A 14,889-nucleotide genomic window follows, 5' to 3' on the forward strand; every position below is an offset into this window, starting at 1 on the left:
AGAAAGAAAATAACGGCTTGTGGTGTTCTGTGACCACTTGCATATGAGTTGGTGCAAACAGTACTGCAATAGTATTCTATTTGCAGAAGTTATGCAGGTAGAAAGCACCTTTTGGTTCTCCTTTTCACTTTTGTCATGCAATGTGTTAGCATGAGGTGTAAAACGGGGTTGTATTTAACATTGCTGTTTCAGCAGACTTCTGCTTGCTCAGTGAAATTTTCCCCTCCCCCTCTTGTACATCCTCAAAATCTGGTCCAGAGGGTTGGAGGACCCTCCAGAGCAGATTTTGAGAGCCTGTTAGGCGAAGAGCAGAAGAGGAAGTCTCATTGTGTGAGCAGAATTCTGCACGCGTAGCATTGGATGCAGGCCAGGGGCAATGGCTTTACAAAATTACGGAAGTCTCTTGTGCCTGCCCTGCAAAGAATCCTACATGGCAAATACAAACTAGTTGTCCCATTAAGATGTAATAGCAGACTGTGTTATTAGGAGCTAGCTAATTAAACAGTGTATGGGACGCGGGTGGCGCTGTGGGTTAAACCACAGAGCCTAGGGCTTGCCAGTCAGAAGGTCGGTGGTTCGAATCCCCGCGACGGGGTGAGCTCCCGTTGCTCGGTCCCTGCTCCTGCCAACTTAGCAGTTCGAAAGCATGTCAGAGTGCAAGTAGATCAATAGGTACCGCTCCGGCGGGAAGGTAAACGGCGTTTTCGTGCGCTGCTCTGGCTTGCCAGAAGCAGCTTAGTCATGCTGGCCACATGACCCGGAAGCTGTATGCCGGCTCCCTCGGCCAATAAAGTGAGATGGGCGCTGCAACCCCAGAGTCGGCCATGACTGGACCTAATGGTCAGGGGTCCCTTTACCTTTAATTAAACAGTGTATATGGGAAGGAGGGAACGCTCAAGTACAGGGCTCATTCCATGTACCACGAACCATGGTTTTTGGTACACGTGAAGCAACCCACTATAGAAAGGCAAATAATATTTTGTGTGAACAGACCCAATGTCAGTACAGTGGCTACAAGGAGGACTTGCAATAAAATGTTGCTGCTCAGATTTCTAGACATTTCATTTCTACTCTTCCCACCCAGTTTTGGGGTTCCCCTCAACCATTTATCAGAATTCTATATCTACCCAGCATGCTCCATACTCACTGGGTTGTGTGTTTGTGTTTTATTATTTGTCTTTCTGTAGTGGGTTGCTTCACATGTACCACAAACCATAAATACTTTCTGTAGCTATCATGTACATATATATGGTAGCTACTTTCTGCTCCTCTTGTCAAAGATGTTATGTTAGATTTCTGACATGTCAGTTTTCAGTGTCCAAACAATGGTGTGTAATCTGTGTTACTTTCCTTATGCCCTCCCTAGATGAATCTGGAAGTGATTTATGGTGATACAGACTCCATTATGATAAACACAAACATTACCAACTTGGAAGAAGTCTTTAAAATGGGGAACAAGGTAAAATAATTTTAAGCTTTGTTGTAGCACCATACATTTCTTTGTTGCAGTTTTATATTGCTAAGAATCCTTGTTTTAGTACAACTAGTGAACAGCGACGTTGTTAGCACCTGCAAGCTTAATACTTGGTAGTTGATAGAGAATGTTTATGAAAATGCTTCTTTCTAAAAAATTTGTATTAACATATGCCAGTGTTTCTCAAATTGTTGATCCCTGCTTGTCTTTTTTCCACAATGACATTTCCAACCCTACTTTTAAAAAAATTTCCGCATTTAGCATAATTTGAATTGCTGTAGTATGGCCTGTTAATGGCTTCCCACAAGGATATATTTTCTTAACATATGCTTTGCAAGGTACATATAAGGTTGATACTTTGTTTAATAACTTAGTAATTTCACATAGCACATCTTGGGATGTCTGTATACCATTTCTGTTAGAAAGGCAAGCCAAATGTTGTCATATATGGAATATTCTGTTAAGCGGGAATACTATTCTCCCCATAATTCTTTTGATTAATAGATCCCCCTCACTCTCTCTATCTGATAGAGACAGACCCTCTGAATACCCTCTAGATCAAGTGATTAAATGCTTCTATGCTAAAGACAGCTGGTGTCTCATTTTATATTATTTATGACTACATTAATTTGGTAACCATGTTTTGTTTATCTGTTTATTTTTAATTAAAATCTTGTGGCTCCTGGGGGCAAAGTTGTATGGCTCCTGGGGGGTATTATTTAACATCAGGATGACACCTTGCACCTGGATTTACACATGATCCAGACCCCCAAGGGAAAGGCAACCCTGCTTACCCAGACAGCTCACAGAGCAGTAGGTTGTGCAGAGCTCCTGATAGCTCAGTATTCCAAGCTTTGATCTTTTCGCAGGCTGAGGCATTTAGCAAGCACTGGACCACAGCTGGTGTGGCTGACCTGCCTGTTTGTCAGAGTTGGGACACCCTGTTAGACAAGCAGCAAGGCAAGGGAAAGAGCTGCAGAGAGACTTTTTAGATGGCTGCAGCAAACCTTTGCATGCCAAAGGTTCCAGGTTCAATTCCTGGTGTCTCTGTGTGGGGCTAAGGCAGCAACTTAGAGGTGTTGCCATGCCATTCCATAGAGACGGGACTGAGCTGGATGGGCCCATGTTCTGACTTCCACATGAAGCAGCTTTCTGTGTTTCTAATGCTGGTTAGCAGGGACAGGTGCAGCAGTGCCAAGTGAAAGGAGAACTTTGGCGTCATCCCAACTCCTTCCCCTCCTGCTCCTTATAGGACTGGCAAGGGTGAATGCTATGGGACTGCCATCCTCCCAAGTACACAGAAACTCCGGGTTGCTGAAAATGCCAGCTCTTAGGAAGAGACTGAGACCAGCATCCTCTTGATGCACTCGAGGCAAAAATCCCACAAGGAGATGTCTTCTCATTAAACCCAGTTTTGTGTCAAACAACGGGGGTTAACTCTTATCAATCCCATCAGTCTTACCAAACCTCATTGGAGATCCCAGTTCATGCGGTGGGTACTTGTCCTTGTTGTTCTTAACAGGTGGGGAGGGGGCTGTGCCTTTGGGGGCAGATGGTAGATCCTAGGCATACTCCTATGGGCAAGCCCAAGCCCAAGCATAAGCAAGAGCTGTAGGTTCTTAACTCAAAGCTCCTCTTCAAACAGCCTTTCTTCTCCCTGGTCCTCATCCTCTGCTGCTGCCTTTTGCTCCACACTGGAAGCACCATGGGTGCAGTCACACAAAACCATGATTTTAAGACCATCTTTGGGAGCATTGGCAAAGGTGCTTCTATGGCTTGGACTCGGGGCTTTTAAACAACTAATTTCTTGACTCTGCCAACCAGGAATATATTTTCCTTCTATTTTCTCCACACTGTTAGCAAAGGTGTACTTTACAACCTATTTGGATTTTAAAAAAAGACATGGAAGGCAGGGTGGGTAAATCCATCTTTCTGGATTTACTTAACAAATATGCTTTAATCTCTGCTGATTAATACCATGTAGCTACTGAAGGTGCCAGTGGTAGGTGCCCCGATAGCCACATTTATTTCTACTGCAGTCATTCCTGCAGAAAACCTTTTTATAGCTCAGTTATATTCAATGTGAAACTTTAATGTATACACTATAAGGTTGGGCGAGAAGAGAGAGCTGAATGAGTTTCCATCGTAGTACCGCCAGCACCAGTGTGCCTGCTCATACCACCTAGGTTGCCTGAGAAAGTTCTCGGCAAACATCCCCTCAAAATTCCACAATGCACAAGAGATTATTTCCTCTTCCTGTTCAGTTCCTGCTTGCACACATTTCATCGGATGCCAGAATTGGACACCCAGCCCTCCCTGCCCTTCTGAACAGAGGTGCAGTGAGCTGCCCTTTGTGAGAGAACATGTTGGTGCCTGGTGTGGGTGCCTTTTGATGGGGCAGGCCTACCCACATTATTTTGTGGTCTTGTCTCTTGAGGCCCTTTTCAATGTGGCAGCCGTTTTTGTTTTGTCTCTCACACAGTAGACCTTTGGTGACTGGCGCTCACAGCACTTTCTCAAAATTCCAACCCATGTTCAGCAGTATGGAATTCATTTTTTTCCACAACTGCTGCACACTGTGGCAACATTTTCATTGTCACTGTTAATAGCCTTACTAGCAGACACGCTTGAGGTAGTAGAACATGGGACTATTAGCAGTGTTCTTGTGTGTGTGTGTGTGTGTGTGTGTGTGTGTGTGTGTGATGTTATTGTTGTTTTAAAGATTCTGCGGTAAATAGGACTAAGAGTACTTTAATCTCTGTACAAAGTCTGGGGTTTGCTATCACTATGAAATCGTGGCAAATGACACTCACATATATAGTGCTACCTCAGTTTCCAAAGTATTTTTCTCTGTGGTAAAGAAAGTGATTTTTTTTCTTCATTTATTTTCAGATAAAAAGTGAAGTGAATAAGCTGTACAAGTTGTTGGAGATAGATATTGATGGAGTCTTTAAGTCCCTTTTATTGCTGAAAAAGAAAAAATACGCTGCTTTGGTCGTGGAGCCAACAGGGGATGGAAAATACGTTACCAAGCAAGAGCTTAAAGGACTGGACATTGTGCGAAGAGATTGGTGTGATCTTGCAAAAGAGACCGGAAAGTAAGTTACTTTCTTAGATCACTCACCATGGCTGCTGTGTAGATCCACTAACTTTTACCCAAGGCAAGTGACAACACTCTGTATCATAATTCTGTCCCAAAGGCTATGATCTTAAGCACACTTATTTAGAAGCAAGGTTTACTGAAATAGCAGGATTTACTTTTAAATAAACATGTTTTAGATCAAAGGTGGTGCTTTACAGAAGGTTATTCCAAGATGGGTGGATTCAGCTACCACGCAAACTGATGCAGTCAAATCGGAACTGATTTAAATGCTTGACCTCATAGTAAAATGAGAGGCAGCATGATGGGGTGGTTAATGTCAGATGAAATGGGAAAGGACCTATGTATACTGTCCTGATTTTCTTGGGGAAAATGCAGGATATAATCTAACAAAATATGAATAGATAATGTGTGTTTGCCATCTTTTCTGCTCTAAGTTTTGTTCCTGCCTTTTCCTGTTAGGCAGAAACGACTCTGGGAAAAGTGTTTGTGTCTGTGTGTTTGCAAATATGTGGTGTGTGTGTGCATGCACACACCTCCCCTTGACATCTTGGATTTTGCTGTTATCTACAATTCACAGCTGCTTTTAAATAGAAAAATGTTGGTTTGCATCCAGTGGTGGTGCTTGGCTTCCTTTGGCAGGATAGGGAGGAAAGCAATTTTCAGCGATTCCCAGATCTCTGTGTAGCCTCTGCACCTCTCCTCCTCCTCAAAAATCTGCTATGGAGGGTTGTGTTTTTCAGGGGCAGAGGTTACTGAATTAAGCTTTCTTCCCCGTTCCTCGGATGGAAGACTTACCATAAGTCGAGCAACATAATTGGATATAACACACTGTTAATGAAATAAAGGTTTTAGAGGGGCCAGGAGGGAGGCACATTTTATCAAATTCACCCTTTTCTAGGGAGGAAAGCAATAGTGTTTTGCTGTCTTAGCACCTACAAACTGGGACTGTTATTTGATTTGGAAATCCCCTAGTTTTTGAGTTCACACTACTCATAGCAGCTTTAATTAGAATTGCCTTACTAAAAGAAGCAGGTAGCTTTCTTACACAGGTCATCCTGGCATTTGGGTACAAGAGGGAAAGCTCAGTGGTAGGGAATTAAGGAGGGACTGTTAGTTCTGCCCCCATCCAGGTAATGTTTGCAGCATTACTCATCAGTATTCCCTCCATGACAGAAGATATGGGGAGCCTGCCCCCAGCCCCGCTTAGCTCCTTGGTAATCCGTGGTGTGGTATATGGTTAGAGTGTTGGACTAACACCTGGGAGACCCAGGGTTCAAATCCCCACTCAACGATCCAGCTCACTGCATGACCTTGGCCATTCTCTTAGCCTAACCTACCTCACAGGATTGTTGTGAGAATAAAATGGGGTGGAGGACAACTATGTACACGACTGTGAACTCCTTGAGGGAAAGGTGGGGTATAAATGTGAAAACAAATAAACAACCACTGGAAACTGGTTAACCTTTTGTGGCATATTTGAATAAATTTACACTTGCGTTTTGGAAAACGCTTAATAGGAAAATACATGTTAGCTTAATTATTACTAATGTTTGGATTGATAGTGTGCATGGAGCAAGTTTAAAGTTGTGGTGGTAACCTGGTATTCCACCTGAAGAAATTGTTTATATCTACACAAAAGTAATTGGAAAATATTCTTTCCGTAATTTCTGAGGAAGGTAGTGTGCTGCAGGTGCGTACTGTGTGTTTCTCAAAAACGTGTTTTCTCACACGCCTAAACTTTTCTTACAGCTATATAATTGGTCAGATTCTTTCTGACCAACCCCGAGATGCAATTGTAGAAAACATTCAGAGGAGGTTAATCCAAATTGGAGAAAATGTGGCAAATGGCAGCGTTCCAGTAAAACAATTTGAAATCAACAAGGTAAATAGTTTTGGTTTTTTTAACTGTTATACTTGAATTTGTTTGAATGTATTCCATTCTCTCCTGGTGTCCATTTTTTGTGTTCATGGTAGCTGATCTTTTAGCAATTGCAGAGAGCATTTCTTAAAAACATTTTAAAATTCTGACAGGAACAAAGAAATTTTTTTTTTAAAAAAGAATCTAAGTTTTAATCAGAGAGGAAGGCAAGATTTGTCTAGCGTAAGCCGAACTTGTACATAAATCTTTCCCTCAGATCTGTCTTTTTGCTACCCCCCCCAACCTCCCCCTCCAAACTGAGCCAAGGCTTACAGTAGGGAGTGCCACACTTTCTCAGCATGTTGCTTTTCATAAACCCATATTTCAAGCATAAGTAGTTTAAATAAGAGTTAGGGAACCTGTAGCCCTCCAGATGTTGTTGGACTACAGCTACCATCATCCCTGACTGCTGGTCATGGTGGCTTGGGCTGATGGGATTTGGAGTCCCAACAGCTTTTGGAAGGCGACAGGTTTCCCACCCTTTATTTCAGTCAATATATTTGTGAGCAGGTCAAGCATTTTTCTCAACCCGTGTAGGTAGGGGCATATTTGAACAGAAGGAGGAACAGGTATGTATACAGTTGGTTAAACATTACAAACAGGATCTGAAAGCAGTACTCTCCTTTGTTGTAAATCCCCAACATTTGATATTTGGTCTGACCATGGAGATTCTGTTTTGCTGTAATGACTGATGGAGAGCTCTTGATAGATGGACTGTTCATGAATCTGTGCCATCCATTTTAAAAGCACCCTCTTTGACTTGGTCATTCCCTTTCTATCCTGTAGTATATATTTTAAGTTGACTTTAATTCCTCTCCTTCCAAGTTTCCTGAAGGAATCTGACTTTACCCATTCTCCCTATCCATTTATTTTAATCAATGACATCATTTATCTCTTCTGAGGGAGTGAGCCATTATTTGAGCCAAGATAGAAGGGATGGATCTGCTCCTTAGCTTCTTAACATCATTCTGAATCTCTGTCTGCATTGCTATCCTTCATGAGGTTTGTTGCCCAAGATGGCAACTGGGAAGGAAATGCCCAGGTAAAAATAAATAATCTCATTTTACAAGCCAGTTTATGGAAAGCAACAGATACAGAACCTAATATTTATGCTATTTCATACGTTGATGAATTTTGCAGTAGTTTCACCAGCAATTTCCCCTCTGTATTCTTTTTCTTTGATATATATAGGCATTGACAAAGGATCCCCAGGACTACCCGGACAAAAAAAGTCTGCCTCATGTCCATGTTGCCCTGTGGATAAATTCTCAAGAGGGTAGAAAGCTGAAAGCTGGAGATACCGTGTCGTATATTATCTGCCAGGTAAAAATGTTCAGATTCATTTTAATTTAATAAAATTTATCGGTGCGGTAAATACTGTTAGCGATACGTTGTGTGCCCAGTACGAACTTAGAAAGGTATACGTAACTAAAGAAAACCAATAAACCTTTCTTTTTTGTTTCTTCTTTGTATAGGATGGATCAAATCTGAGTGCTAGCCAGAGAGCATATGCTCCAGAACAACTGAAAAAACAACTGAATCTTGCTATTGACACTCAGTACTATCTGTCACAACAGATCCATCCAGTAGTGGCTCGTATTTGTGAACCCATAGATGGAATTGATTCTGTCCTTATTGCAGCATGGCTAGGTTAGTATTGAAGTTCAGTATTTACTTTGCAATGAAAGGTAAAGGGACCCCTGACCGTTGGGTCCAGTCGCGGACGACTCTGGGGTTGCGCGCTCATCTCGCTCTATAGGCCGAGGGAGCCAGTGTACAGCCTCCAGGTCATGTGGCCAGCATGACTAAGCCGCTTCTGGCGAACCAAAGCAGTGCATGGAAATGCTGTTTACCTGCTGGTACCTATTTATCTACTTGCACTTTGACGTGCTTTCAAACTGCTAGGTTGGTAGGAGCTGGGACCGAGGAATGGGAGCTCACCCCGTCGCAGGGATTTGAACCGCCGACCTTCTGATCGGCAAGTCCTAGGCTCTGTGGTTTAACCCACAGCGCCACCCGCTTACCACTTATTAGTAATTAGCGTATGGCAGAGCATTCCAACCCTGCCTCCTCCCGCTGTGCACGATGTGCTGTAGGGGACTTGTATTAAGCCAAGGTACCCCTCAGCTCTGCCAACTGAGCTGGCTAGCCACTGGCAACCCCCCCCCTTGTGGTATCCCAACCAGCAGACAGCCCCAAACAGAATGTTCGCATGGTGGGGCTAAACTATCCCAAAATCCACTGGATACCCAGCTGGTCTCATTGCAGATGGTGGCATTGGACCAGTCCTGACCCAATTGCTGTGCCAATTTAGAATCAAGCCCTGTTGTCCACAGCTACCACCACAGTCGTCCGCGACTGGACCTAACGGTCAGGGGTTCCTTTACCTTTACCTTTACCACCACCTTCAGCAGAGTTAACTACTATTTGAATCAATGTTTTCATATGCTTTAAGCTTATCTTAGACTCTCCAACTGCTAGTGATAGTGTTGGCCCAATGCACGGCTGTTTGTTTGCTTACTTAATTTGTCTTTCCACCAAATGATGCTCGAGGCAGCCAAAAGTAAATTATAAAATACGAAACAATAATACATTGTTTTGTCATGATCCAAGTGCAGCTATGTACTTCCCATAGGCAGTGGTAGCAAGGCCTGTTTGTATCACTTATTCTCAAGGTAAACTCTGTTCAGCAAATTTTAGGCTGTTAATTTTTCATTATTCCGACCCACCTGCACACATCCTCAGGAAAGGCAGTGCATAAATTAAAGGGGGAAATAATTAATAGCAATTATAAATAATAATGTTAGAAAATTCTTCTGACCAAGATTAGGATTCAGCATTTCAAGAATACGTAGGCACAGTTTGCGCATCATTGTAAATCGTAATTAATGATTTACTGTAAGCTCACTGATCTTGCCTGCTTTGCTCTTCCCCACCGGTGAGCAGAGAAAACAAATGATTCTGGCATAGCCTTATCATGTTTTGTTTCATTGTTTTGTATGGCTCAGTACGACTGCAATCCACAGCACAACTTTATTGACCTTTCAGTTTTAGCCAACTAAAAATAATCGACAGTGTAATCCTATGCATGTCTACTCAGAAGTAAGCCCCATTTAATATAGTGGGGCGAAACTATTGTTAGTGAAAAATGCTTGCAGAGTTAAATCTTTGTGGTCTAACTGTTAACCAAACAGGGCTATAAAGTACTATACAACTGTTTTTCAAAAAGAGATTCAGGTTGGAAGCCTCTAGGTGGCAGCACTAGACACTATTTCCCTTTTATTTTTCAAAAGCTTTAATGAGTTATGCAGCAGGGTGATTAACTTTTAAACTTGCATAGCTCTCAAGTAAGACTGGGGAAGAGTGGTTTTTCCCCGTATTAGCTTGTTTATTAAAATAACTAATTTTGAAATAATCACCCTGCAAATGGAAACTTTACTCTTTACAAAATATTTCCTTTAAACATAAGAATTACATTTAACCTGAGTATTATTACTTATTAACTGAAATTTAATTTTTTACACTTTTCCCCAAGGCATGATCATATGAAAGCTTATTAGACTATTCTTGCTGTTAATAGAACGTAATGGCTTTTAAAGTAAGAGATGAGTTTGTGATCTAAGATTATTCTACCTTACTACTTAATTTGGGGAATCCTAAGTGAATTAATTATTAAAAGCCTGTATATGAAAAAATAATTCACAATTAATTTTGACAGGTTAACTCATAAGCAAGAGAGATCAGTTCAAACAAGTCCTGGGTTTTCTCTTTTCTTTCTTTTTTTAAGGACTCTCATGGTAAGATGTATTGCTTCCATGAAATTTACTGATCGCTAGTTTTGCTTTATTTTTATTTCTGTAACTTAATGCTGAAAGTGGATTCCTTGAACCAAGTAATTGTCTGTGGAACAAAATACAATATTATTAATCCAGGTATTTACTTAGGTGTCCTTAAAATTATACCTCTTTATTTGCTTGGTTTGCTGTGGGCTTGAATCAGGACCACAGCTGGTTATGTTGTTTCCAGACAAAATAATTATTAATGGTAAAATGAAGGTTGGTGCAAATTGCTATTGATGAGCTCCATTGACATCAGTAGAGTTCTGATTCACACAAACTGTATCTGAACTTCTCATAAACGAAGACAGATGGCTTACCTATACCTCTTTGTTTCTGTATCTCCAATTCCAATATATATATTTTCTAATATTATTCAGTAAGGTTATCCATGCTACAGCATGAAAGGAGGGGGATTCTATTCAATATTACTACTTAAATATATTTTAAGAGTCCCCCCCTTTCTAATTAATTCTAACACGATGCAAAATATTACGATAGAAAATGGTATTCAGTAAGTTTTCCTTTAGCACCTCTACATTACAAATAAACTCTTTTTGTAAGCGTGCTCTCTTAGGAAGATAATCAGAATTTATTTTCAATTGCTAAAAATGCTATTTGTCAAGCATCCCAGTTATAAAATATTTTAATGATAATGACTTTCTAAAACATTAAGTAGATGAAATGGGCATTCGTTTCAGACTTCAATCCATCAACCACTTCAGAATAGTATCAGAAGTAATAGTGGTACTTTTAGACTGCTCCAACGAAGGTAGTATGTGGCTTGAAGTCATAGTGAATGTATGAAGTAGTAGTAGTTGAACACTGAGCACTCTTTTTTTAAAGAGCAAGTTGTTGAAATATTGTTTCACCAATATTTTTAAAATTTAAACTGGAATTAATTTTGTCAAAACCCTATAATCCCTATCTAAATTCATTAAGTTAAAATAGATGCCCTGTTGGTCAAGGGTGTGCCCTGTGTCAGTGTTAATACTCCTTACGCTGTAAAAAGCATTCCTTACTTTTAATTCTTCATTAGTAATGATAAATTCAACTCTCTTCCTATTACAAATGGAAGTTTTAAATAAAATAAGTAAGCAAGCCCTCATGACGTGAGCATTCTTGCAATACTTTTTTTTTTGTCGCTCCTGAAGGTGACGTACCTATTGCTTAACAATTATAATGACACTCAACCAAATTCTTATTCTGTATCCTGGTCTGTTAAATTAGTTACCTTTATCTTTGATCCTGACCGGCTGCTTAAAACGCATCTCTAAATACAAAACACATTAGTACAATAATAAATTGTTGCTCATATTTCCCAAACTTTTTGTGTTCTGGTAACCAAAAGTGCTTTTTTTGTCTTCAATTCACACTTTTTAAATACTGCTGCTGAATTTTAACAACTGCACTAGATTGAAACCTACATGCTGTTAACCACTGAGCCAAAATGAAATCGACCACTGCATTGAAGTCTGAGTTGGCAGTTGTGTACAGTCTTGAAGGAGTGGGTAATAGCAGTACAACCAGGTTTCTTTTAATGGAGTTTTTATATTCTCCCTTTCATTTTAATGATGCCATTCTGGTTTAAAGACTTTCCTAATAAAGATGCACAATTTTATTCAAATATTCTCTGTGTAACTTAAGAAAATAGCAATAAAGCAGTTCTCTAGGAGTAGCATCTTCGTAAACAAAATGTTCTATTGCATACTCCCCATGGTAGATAATGCATTGTGCTTGTTTTATTTATAAAGCAATTTTGTGTGAAAAGATAAGTAATTTCTTCATGTTACTCAGCTCTTCATCTTAAGTTTAAAATGGAAAACGTATTCTTTTCTCTTTTTTTAACCACCTTTTCCTTAGGATTCAGTCCTCCTTTGGATTTTACAGTTTGTAATTCCTATTTGAAGCTGTATCAACTTAGATGAATTGCTTTCTTCGGACTTTGAATTTATATTTCTTATTACCAGGGCTGGATCCCTCACAGTTCAGAGTCTCTCACCATTATCATAAAGATGAGGAGAATGATGTTTTGTTTGGAGGGCCAGTTCAGCTCACTGATGAAGAGAAATATAAAGACTGTGAAAGATTCAAGTTTGCTTGCCCAAAGTGTGGAACAGAGAACATTTATGACAATGTCTTTGATGGTTCGGTTAGTATTCTGATATTTATATTTTGAGAACAAATTCTCTATATAGGAGATGGTATAAGGAGGAAAAGAGCCAGTTATTTTTCTAAGTTTCCATAAGGGGCATTTGTATGTTAGTGCCAAATCCAGTTTTCCATACTATTCTCATGTGCTTTTTCAAAGTGTTACACATATGTAGCATCTTAGAACTGCTTACTTAATAAGGCCTATTCAGTGTCATTTGCCTACCCTAAATCAAGCTAATTGGAAGAGAACATTTTTTTTGAAGTTTCTGTTTTTTATTTTTACTTCCCTCTTCCCTTTTATATAGAAGTTTCTTCTATGTTATCTTTCCTGCTGTCTTCGTACATCAGACATAAAAAGTCATCGGGTACATTCCTGTCAAGGAGTGTTGCCAGAAAATCTATCTGTGACCTTGGATCAGAACTTGAATCAGAGCCAACTATTTAACTCTATTGCAATGTTATGCATGTACCAGTTATTGGCAAATTAGTAGGCTGTGGAGAAGTGAAAACCTTGAGAGTTAAAGCAAATAAATTCTGTATCTAAATTAAAAGCAATTATTTTAAGTTAATTTGGACAAACAGCAGATGTTCTGTGTTCCTCGAATCAAAACAAAGCAGTTCTTGGAAGCAAGCGAGAGGAAAAGGCAGGCACAGATCAGTAATACTTGGTAAATCCTTGACTTTGTTTCATTACAGCTGTAAATAAGATAGTTAATTGCATGGGGGCTTGACAACTTACAGATGGGCTAAGTGTAAGAAGAGCGGATGTCAAGCTCTGCAATCTCTTCCACCTGGAATTGCTTAATGTTGTTAGTGCGGGAGTGGTTGCTTGGATCACAAAAGTACAGATTTTTAAGCAGTAATAGAAAGTGGGGTGCTATGAAACTTGACTGCTCTTCAGTGCATTTCTTCATAATGAGAAATTTATTAGTTTGCTTTTATCTGTGTAGACAGACTGAAAATTCTGTTCGGCTAAAAAAGGTTGTAAATCTTCCAGTGAGACATTAATTCTGCTGCGGCATGTCAGATCCTGACTGTGCAGTCAGAACCACAACAAGAATACTAGGACAGGAATACCACTTTGCCTTAGAATGTATGTCTTTGAACTTTATACTTGCACAGGACCTTTTGCAAAGCTGTTGTTTATACTGATTTTTGGTCTTTTAAATCTGTAGGGCCCGATGATCGAAGCCAGCTTGCAACAGTGTAGCCAAAAAGACTGCCGTGAATCTCCTCTAATGTACCTAGTGCAAATTAACAACAAGCTAAACCTGGATATAAGAAGTCATATTAAAAAGTACTACAGTGTGAGTAACTGTGTTCTTTAAGTTTATATTTAGTTCCTCATATGAGCAGCACCCCTTCCTGTCCTGATCCTGGCCCAGTTCAGACACCAACATCTTGATCCTATAAAACCATGGTTTACTGAACCAGTACTACCTGTGTGCTGGCATACTCTCACCTCTTCCTTCTTCTCATGTTTCTTACTTGAGTTGAAGATATTTTGGTTTCTTAAACTGGTTTCTCATGTCTGAACCAGGTAATTGCTTAAGCAACTTCCTTCAGATATGGTTGTATGTACCAATTTCTTTAGATCTAAACATTTGCAAATCATATGAGAGAATTTGCTTGGCCTTGTTATCGGACTGTGTTTGTACTAATTCAGAAGGGCTGGGGAAAGGAATCCTTTAACTTCAGTGTTCGCATTGTGTAGGCTTTCTAATGTGCATTTCTGTGAGAGTTGTAAATTCAGATCAGGGATTGCTTCTTTTGAAGGTAAGTACTTCACATTTAAGCAACTCAAAATCATATAATTAAGAATTTTTTTAGGGTTTTCTGAGGACTACTCACATGAATGGCTCTGAACTGATTTCACAGGCCTTTGTTCTTTCTGTGGTTAGTATTAAAGTTTAATCATGCAAACCAAATATTATTTTAAGCAGCGGAATTTGGTTTGTATTTAATGAACAATGTAAATCTAGTGAGAACACCAAAATGTGATAAAGTGTTTTAAATTAGGACATTTCCTAACTTTTTAGAAATGTTTGTTCATATTATTTTTCAGAATGAGGCAACAATTTGCATACAATGGTGTTTTGGTTTGCATACGTCTTGGTTTGCATATGTTTTGGATTACAAACACATCAAACCTGGAAGTGCATGTCCTGGTTTGCAACCTTTTTTTTTTTTGGATTACAACCCATTTTTTAAAAAAATTTTGGAGGCCCCATTACAAATGGATCTCCGGAATGGATGATGGTTGTAAACCAATGTACCATTATATTAGATGCTACCATGTGGTGTCAGAGCTCCACACATTTTAATGGCCTTATCATTTGTATAAATGTCAACATGATAATTTGAAAAGATTTTTGCAAATCACTCCAATGAAAGCAAGTTTGGT

At 39.7% G+C, this 14,889-nt stretch overlaps 1 protein-coding gene across 1 annotated transcript in view; it reads left to right on the top strand.

Moving 5' to 3' along the window:
• POLA1 (DNA polymerase alpha 1, catalytic subunit) overlaps nt 1-14,889 on the top strand; it is a 170,097-nt gene that overhangs the window by 55,580 nt on the left and 99,628 nt on the right. The window contains exons 28-34 of the mRNA XM_083612243.1: nt 1,367-1,459; nt 4,367-4,572; nt 6,327-6,459; nt 7,687-7,818; nt 7,971-8,145; nt 12,302-12,483; nt 13,661-13,792. Of these exons, the coding sequence (XP_083468369.1) occupies nt 1,367-1,459; nt 4,367-4,572; nt 6,327-6,459; nt 7,687-7,818; nt 7,971-8,145; nt 12,302-12,483; nt 13,661-13,792 (1,053 nt within the window). The remainder of the gene's footprint in view (nt 1-1,366; nt 1,460-4,366; nt 4,573-6,326; nt 6,460-7,686; nt 7,819-7,970; nt 8,146-12,301; nt 12,484-13,660; nt 13,793-14,889) is intronic.

Source organism: Podarcis filfolensis, assembly GCF_964270895.1.
Source record: "Podarcis filfolensis genome assembly, chromosome: 4".
Taxonomy (NCBI): domain Eukaryota; kingdom Metazoa; phylum Chordata; class Lepidosauria; order Squamata; family Lacertidae; genus Podarcis; species Podarcis filfolensis.